This window comes from Tasmannia lanceolata, unplaced genomic scaffold (assembly GCF_043159265.1).
Source record: "Tasmannia lanceolata isolate RefF3 unplaced genomic scaffold, GAP_Taslan_0.1 ptg000012l, whole genome shotgun sequence".
NCBI lineage: Eukaryota > Viridiplantae > Streptophyta > Magnoliopsida > Canellales > Winteraceae > Tasmannia > Tasmannia lanceolata.
The window spans coordinates 6,657,655-6,666,676 of NW_027518689.1; the positions used below are offsets into that span (position 1 = coordinate 6,657,655).

At 39.4% G+C, this 9,022-nt stretch overlaps 1 protein-coding gene across 1 annotated transcript; it reads left to right on the top strand.

Annotated features, from left to right (window-relative positions):
* Positions 1–7,528: 7,528 nt before the first annotated feature.
* LOC143888507 (protein FAR1-RELATED SEQUENCE 5-like) lies at positions 7,529–8,818 on the top strand. The gene has a single exon (XM_077392964.1). The coding sequence runs from the start codon at positions 7,529–7,531 to the stop codon at positions 8,816–8,818; it is 1,290 nt and encodes a 429-aa protein (XP_077249079.1).
* Positions 8,819–9,022: the final 204 nt, after the last annotated feature.

A 9,022-nucleotide genomic window follows, 5' to 3' on the forward strand; every position in this document is an offset into this window, starting at 1 on the left:
CAGGGAATTCATTTTGCTTTAGATCATTCAAAATTCTTCATCAGATTACAGCATTATTGGATCAAGCTTGCTTCCTTTTGCCTCATTTTATCATTGGCATCCCTCTTTAGAGTGTGAGTGTTTCCTACTTTGGGAGCTACTGCTCAGATTTAGGACAGCTAGAAGAGTGTTTCAGAGCTGAAATGCAAAGAGGTACTTATGGGTTCCGCTTTGACTATTGAAAATTCAATTACAGGCCACGAGAAAGTATCAAAAGCCTTTTGGATCTTATTTGTGTGAATGTCAATGGTTATATCAAACGCTATACGAGAAGGGGAACTTCTTCCATTATTGGGTGTTCGACTATCCCACTAATGTGCTCCAAATTTGTAGTTATCCTTGATAATTACCCGTTGTTATTTGTATGGTGTTAGTAGTACGTACCTTACCCCTTAGTTGTTGATATTGTTATTCCCTCCTCCTCTCTTTATTAAGTTATAGGTCAAGACTTAAGTTATATCACTATTCCAAAGATTTTCTCCCATTTTGGGAATCTTCATTTGAATCTGGGTTATCACTTATGTCTGACATTCATATCCGCTTTCAAGAACTCCCTCTCAGGTCCAGGTGATGATGGAATGTTTCTTGATCCACCCCTTTACCCTTCATGTTCCTTTTTCTATCTCATAATTTCTTACATGGGCTTAGGGGTTACCCCCTCTTTGAGGTCATCCTTTCTCATAGGTCTTAGGGGTTCCCTTTTCTTTGAGATAACTACTTCTTATAGGGTTTAGGAGATCCTTCTCTTTCGGGTTCACTCTTCACATTCCTTGGGATACTCTTTGCATTTCGGAATCCCATCGATTTTTGGGAACACTTGTTCGGGTTTAGACGATGACGGAATTTTTCTCGAGCCAACCCCTTGCCCTTCCTATCATTTTCCCTATCTTAGGATCTTCACAGGGTCTGAGGGGTTTTCCTTTCTTTTCGGGACTATTCTTTGGACGTTCCTCGGGATCCTTTTCGAGTTTCAGGATTCCATCGATCATGGGAACACTTTGTCGGGTTTGGCGATGACGGACGGCAACCTCTTGAGCCAAAATCCCCTTTCAATCGAAAGGGATAAAAATACACAAAAATCAAATAACAAAAACCCAAAAATAACAAAAAACATCAAAAAACTCTCAAAGCGTATTTCGAAAAGCTGTTTCGAACTACGTTGGCTTGATCCCTTTCCATAGGGTACGTAGGCAGCTTGGGATCTTTATCCAAAGTTCAGTCAAATTTTTCAATAAAATCATTTAAACCCTTCAAAAAATCATTTAAACATCCAAAAAATCTTTCAAACCTTTAAAAAAAAAAACGAAATGGGCAAGGATGGTGATTGCCAGGTCAATCGGAGCCCTCTTTTCATTCCATTGCCGATCTTGATTGTGGTTTTTCGGTTTTCATCGATTTTCTAACGTTTTATCAGGTTTTGGGAGGGGTGACGACGTAGCGTGGCCCCTTCACAGGGATTGTCCTCGCTGAGCCCAGCGATAGGCTATGACGACTGAGAGACTTGTCCGATCTTTAGCGGATCAGGATCACTGAGCTCGATTCCTTTAGAATCGCTCCCTGAGTCTATCGTATGTCCCTTTTTCTTTTCCCTGGCATTTTGGGTTTACACATACCATCGACTTTCTGATTCCTTTCTTTCCTCGCATCCTTTAGCTTATCGTGTGTTTGTCTTTGATTCCTTGTACGTTTACTTTCAGCTTGCTTATTCCTTGTGTGTTTAGTTTCACATGCTTATTTACATGCTTAGCTGTAACATTTATCTGCTTACTTATCATAATCATATGCTTAGCTGTAGATATTTACTGCTTTCCTGCTTCTCATATCTGCTATATTACTTGCTTAGCTGTAGCTGTGCATGCGGATGTTACTGCTTTCCTAAATGTGATGGGTTAGGAGTAGATGCGGTGAGTTAGGATTTGAATGTTTATTTTCTTTTGCCCATTCCCGGGTCGTGCATGCTTAGATAGACGTTTTCTTGGGGATACTCGTTCCCATTTTATCTGATTTTTGCCCAAAACTCTTCAAACTTAATAATAAATGGCATAAGAGACCATGTGCTTGCACTTGGGCGAATTGGGGGCGCTTAACACCTTCCCCATTCGTCATCAGGCACAGACTTTTGTATCTCTGGTTATCCGTTGCAACAGAGTATTTCATGGGGTCCAGGGCCCATTTCCTTGGATGGCGACTCTTCTCTGTTATAGGTACGTCTTGGTTCCTGGCTAGTCCCTGAATCAAGAATTATCTCATTTATATCGCTACCCATGCAGTGAGTGGCACCATTTTGAGAGTTCCTTGGTAGAGCTCTCCTTCACATTATGGAGATCTTAGAGGATTGACATGGGATCTCGTATCCCTCGCTCACCGTCCTCGGGATCGGGGTGCACAGGCTGGCGACTCTGCTGGGGAGTTCTTGGAACATTGCCTAACTCTGTAAAAATGCTTTTTTTATTAATTTTGAAGAAATGTTGGGGTAAAATCATTATAAATGGGAACCTTTTTCACTAGAAGCCAAGGGCACCAAATGAGTGCGTAACTCTGCACAGCATGCAGTATCATATTCCTTACTTCTTTCATTTTTTTTTTGGTTCTTTCATTATTTTTTATTGTTGGCTCCACGGGATAGATTTGGCATGTACCAGATGGGATGTCATTAACCTATGGGCCGTTGAATCTATTTCCAAGCTATGCGCTAACGCTGCAGCCGTAAACACTAGGTGTACTTGTGTTTACAGCAGCCGATGAGCAATGAAGCATACTATGTATAACACTAGGTGTACTTGTGTTATACATCTAAAGTATGAATCATATGCATAGTGCCCGATAGATTGAGTCCGGAGCCCCACTTTGTTTTATATATTATGTATATACTTACTGACTTAGTGAAACCCAACTAGGAAGTGCCTATATATATATATATATATATATATATATATATATATATATATATTGCATTCATATGGGGATGAACATGTGTTGCTTACACATGTGGAGCCTAGAGTTAGGAGCCTTGACCCATTTATAGACTAGGGTAGTTCACCTCGTGTGGCTGCAAATACGGTCCTAGTACACTCATCAGTCTGTCATGAGTTAAGACTTCCTTGACTCTGCTAGATTAGACTAGGGTTGGTGCCTCTGGTTAGGATGTATATATATATATATATATATATATATGCTTTTCCTTTTAATTAGTGCGTGAGGGTTCCGCCTAATAAAATTTTCTCTTTTGTTACTGTGTGAGGGTTCCGCATAATAAACTTCCCTGTTTGTTATTCTGTGAAGGTTTCGCATAGCAAATCTTCCTTACTTGTTACTGCGTGTGGGTTCCGCCTGATTGTTCAAAGTCTAAATTGCCATTTAATAAAAATCTAATCCCTTTTGTATTTTTCATTTGAAATTTTGGGCCGATCAAAATACGTTGTCTCTTCAGCTTTGGCATTCGTGCGACAAGAGCCCTCTGCCAAAGAGGGGCATCTGTAGACACCCCATTTTGACCGGACCCTAAAGCCCTCAAAATCTAATAAAGCCTTGAAGTCGAATAAAATTCCGAAACCGAATCTCAAAAGTTTCGAAAAAATCGAACCCGAAACCCGAAAAATGCCCATTTCCATATATTTTGGAAATCTTTTGAAATCCTGGGTGATCTCTGAACCCCATTGACATCCTCCGTTCAATTGCCCTGATCTTCTATTTCATTTTCACAAAAAAATTGAAAGAGTTACAAAATACCCGTGAGTTTTGGTATTAGCACTCTCCCATTTGTACCACTAAGCTCCAAATAGCATTTTCACTAGCCCATCTTGTTTCTCGTCTCGGTGTTTAAAAAAATCATCAATGGTCATCACCGTTCCCAAGGTGCCCTGCAAGAAGATAACATGAAGAAAAAGACAAGTCGAGTTTGCCAAAAATTAAGCATGGATGTGTCAATATCATTTCCCTAGTTAGGCAAGAAAAAGGGGGTGAATTAGCAAGAAAGGGAGTGCTAGTAACAGTTCTCATTTGCAAAGAAGAAGAAGAAGAATTCATTTTCTCTACCCTAAGCCACCCCCTGGTTGTGTAAAAGAGTGGTCACAAATACACTAGCTGGGCTGCCCATGAGAGAGAAGGGGGCAGAATATATCATTTCCCATTTAAAAGGGGGTATTCTTGAAAATTTCTATTGCTTCCTCTGCAAGCAACGAACAAGGACCATAGGATCAAATGTAGGGTGGTGATTGAGGAGCACATGCCTAAGGTTCTAGATTTTTCTACAAGGGTGGAGGTGATCCAATCCATCAAAAGGGGAATGGAAGGGGAATGGATGGCTGAGATTAGATGAGGGTTTCAACCCTAGCTATAAAATCACAAAGAATCTCGTGGGTATGGAGGGGAGAGCACAGTAGTAGAGAGGAGAGAAAAAGAGGCAAATAGAGAAAGGGGAGGGCAGCCATCATCGTCATCCTCCACCTTCATCTCCACTACCACCGTAACCATCTCCATTTCAGCCACCATTTCCTAAACACAACTACATCTCCTCTACAAATTCCGGCAATTCTTCATCTTCTTCGACCCCACTCTGCCGGAGCTCCTGCCAAACCACCATCTTCAACTCCCCCAAGATTTAAACCCGATTCCATTAAAAACCCATCCCAGCCACCATCTCACTCTCTAGCCAACCCCTCCATTGCCATACCCTATAAACCCACTTCATCTTCTCCGGCCATTTTGCCGGAATTCCGACCCCATCACCACCATTAACAACCATTTCCAACCTCCATCTTTCTTTTAAACCCTCTTCTATTTTATTTTGAAACCCCATTTACCTCTGACCTCCATTGAATCCAACCATTTCTTTTCCCTCTTGAAACCCATCTCACATCTTCATCTTCTCCAACCGATCTTGGAAACTCATTTCAGTGAAACTACCAACTACCTCTCCATCTCACACCCTCATCTCCTCTATCAGCCGACACAAAACCCATTTATGCCAAACTAAACCCATCCCTTCATCTTCTCCAACTGCTACCCTATTTCGCCCAAACCCATCAGCACCACCACCTCCATTGAAACCCCCACCTTCTTCTACCTCCAAACCCCTGTTCTTTTAAACCCCTTAAAATTTCCATCTCCTCTTTTACCCTAGGAACCCAATCCAAACCCAACTCCATCATCATCTTCTCCGACACCCCTCTACATTAGCCACCATTTTCTTCCCTAAACCCATTTCAAAACACCATTAAATCCAACCTTCTTCTTCACTCCACCATTTTCCAAACCCAAAACCCATTTTTTATTCCTACAAACCCCAATTCCATCATCTTATTTTCAGCTATCATTTCCAAGACCCAAACCTTCTTCCATTTTGTGTAAGAAAATCACAGAGAGAGATCTGGAAATCAGGGGGAGGGAAAGGGGAGAAGGTTTTGGAGCTCTGACCACCAAATCCCTTCTCGCCGGCAAGCATCTCCGACCGCCGCCATAGGATCCTACTCCACCTTCTTCTTCCCCTTCACTTCTTCCACCGTTGCCTCTATCAACATCTGCTGCCTTCAAAAACCATCTCAAAATCCATTTATAATTTTGCAGCTCTCTCTCTCTCTCTATACACATATATACCTCTGAATCCGATCCCCTCTGAGCTCATTCCGGTCAGCCATCGTCCCCATCCTTTTGTGAGCAGAGTAAGGGATAGAGAGCTTTGATTTCCAAAAAAAAAGGGTAATAGCTGCAAAGAGGGAGTTTGAGAATTTCTTGCTAGGGATTATTGAAGGAAATCGAAGAGGGGAAGAAGGTGGAACCAAGAAGCATCCCCATCACCACCATGTCATCAACCCCCGATAATTTCACGCTTGCGGGTAATATGCTAATTCTTGGAGTTTGTTTTCTTTGTGTTAATTCTTCGATGATAATGATGATTTAGATTACTTATGGTATGGTTGAGATGGTTTGGTTATTTTATTTCTTTTTAGTGTTTTGAATGAAGGCTTGCTACATGAATACAAAGTTTATCAGTAGTTTTGTTTTAAATTCATTTAATCTCAAAGCCTCCTGGTTATTAGATTTCTATGCTTTTGGACTAGAGTTCCTAATTTTATTGTGCCTGAGTTCTTGATCTCATTGTCTTTTAGGCCTCGAATCTATTGTTTATTCTTTTAAATGCAAAGGACCTACAAAGGATTTTTCGAAATTGGGAATATTGGTAGCATCAAAATCTGGGAATAAATGAACTGCTGATCCAATTGTTTTCCTTTTCTGATTGGAATATGGGCTATGTGTTCCCAAAAGTTAGAGACATAAACTATATCAAGTTCATATTGTTTATGATTAAAAGGGTTTTGGCATTGCTTATGTTCTTTCTGTTTTTTATAACTTGAAAGCCTTATCGATGTTTAATCTGGGGAGCTGATATTTACGCCACTTTTCATTTTGCGGACACCCGCATTTAAACCTTTTGACCGGCTGAAATGGGTTCTAGGTTATAACAGAAATAGTAGTTATACAATGACGTGAATACTCTTCAATGAAACCCTAATTCCATCTCTCTCTCTCTCACGATCAGAATCTGTAACCCTAGTTTCCGCATCCTCTCGCCCCAAATTTGCATCCAATATCTGTAACCCTTGTTACCTCTTTCTCTCGCAAGGCCAAAATCAAGAGCTTCATGCTCTCTCTCTCTCTCTCTCTCTCTCTCTCTCTCTCTCTCTCTCACAAAGCTCAAATCGAAAGAAGAGGTTCCCATCATCACTATTTTGCCGGCAACATTTGAAGCCTTTGCCCACGATCAGAGGTATGCCTCTCTCTACTCTCTACTCTCTCTCTCTCTCTGACTGTGAAAATATCAAATGACTATGAAACCAGAGTTTTTCATTTTGGGTGATTAGATTCGCTTTAGAGTATGCCTCTCTCTCTACTCTCTACTCTCTCTCTCTCTCTCTGACTTGTGAAAATATCCAATGACTATGAAACCAGAGTTTTTCATTTTGGGCGATTAGATTCGCTTCTCAAGTGTTCGGTGAAATGCACCAGAGGGATTAGTTTCTCTTCTTGTTGGCTTAGATATTGGGTTTGGTTGTTATTAATGGCTGCGTATGCTTTTTTTTTGTTTTTTTTTGCTTCTCTTTGTTAAGACTAGAGCTTAGTTATTTATGACTGTGAAATTTCATTATTAACAACAAGTTATTAGATTGGAAATGAGTTAATGATTTTAGTTGTGAAGTTAGCTAATAAATAAAATTAGGTTGTTTATAGGATTTTGTTTTCTGATTTGGTTCGATAATATTCTTTGATCTCAGCTTAATATACAAATAGTAATTCTAATTAAGAGAAGTGTTAAATTGTTTTGTTTGTACATAATACTTATGTGGCTTTTATCTTCTTTTTTATTCCCAAGAAGAATTGCATCAATTGCTTTTAAGTTGATGTGTTTGTAGCCACATGGCATGTGCTATTCATTTTAATCTAACTCACTAACATTTTTTTTTCACTTTATAACAGATATTTTTTTCCTACAATGGACATTCAAAGCCAAGAAGAATGCCCTAAGAATATGGAAATGCTTCTACCTCTAAAGATGGAGTTTCAAAATCGAGAAGAGCTTCTTGAGCATGCACAATCCCAAGGGTACATTATAAGCATTAAGAAATCAGAAAAGGACAAGAAAGTTATCATTGGAGGTGATAGAGGAGGTATTTATAGAAATACTCGTAAGATTCCAGATAATCTTCGTCAAAAAGACAGTTGCTCACGCTTGATAAATTGTCCATTTAGAATTGATGGTAGAAGGATCAGCAATGGTTCGTGGATACTCAACATAAAAAATTTGGAGCACAACCATAAATTTTCAGAAGACATCTCAGGTCATCCCTCCAGTCGTCGGCTTTCAAAAGAAAAGGTTTTGCGAATTAAGGAAATGACTATTGCGGGTATACAACCACGCCAAATGCTTTCTTCTCTTAAGCAAAGTAATCCACAATTTTTATCAATATCAAGAGATGTCTACAACTGTATTGCCAAGGTTCGTAAAGAGATACTAGCAGGCCGTACCCCAATCCAAGCCTTAGTAGATGAACTTGCCAATGGTGGTTTCTTCTACAATCTTAAAAATGATGAAGAAGGTCGTTTGACACATTTATTTTTTGCTCACCCTCAATCAATAATATTGAGCAAAAGATACTCTAATGTTTTTATGATGGATTGCACCTATAAGACCAATAAATACAAGATGCCATTATTTGATGTTGTTGGAATGACAAGCTTTAGTTCTTCATTTTATTCATGCTTTGCATTTCTACCGAAAGAGGAAACAGAAGATTATGTATGGGCTTTGGAAATGCTTGATGACATGCTGGGGGGTGTTTCTCAACAAATAGTATTTGTAACAGACAGGGAGTTGGCCTTGATGAAAGCCATACAGATTGTATTTCCAAGATCTATTAATCTTTTGTGTGTATGGCATATTGATAAAAATATTTTGTCGAAATGTAAACGTCATTTTCAAGATGGTGACAATTGGGAGGAATTTTTATCTGGTTGGAATACTTTGATAAACTCTCCAACCGAAAATGCATATCTTGAAGCTTGGAAAGAATTTCAAGATAAGTTTAAAGAGAAGATGATTGCTATCAATTATATTTCCAACACTTGGCTTCCTTATAAAGAATATTTTGTAAAGGCATGGATAGATAAGCATCTTCACTTTGGGAACCGTGTTACTTCTAGGGTAGAAGGTGCTCATGCGCAACTTAAAAAATACTTGCAACTTTCAACTGGTGACTTTTATTTGGTTAAAAGGAAACTATAGCTATTGAAAACTAGTTTCAAGAAATCAAAACCCAGCTTTCAGCAGAAAAGATTAAAGTTCCTCATAAGTTGCGTATCACCTTTTTTCCTTGAGCTCGTTAATCATGTATCCGTTTTTGCATTGGATAAGCTTTTCCAACAATTTGAGTTGGCTACAACTAATTCAACTTTGCGCACATGCATGAATCACTTTACGGCTACCATG

What these genes read in the sequence shown, in the direction of transcription:
- LOC143888507 (XM_077392964.1), top strand. Translation starts at nt 7,529, where the DNA reads ATGGACATTCAAAGCCAAGAAGAATGCCCTAAGAATATGGAAATGCTT.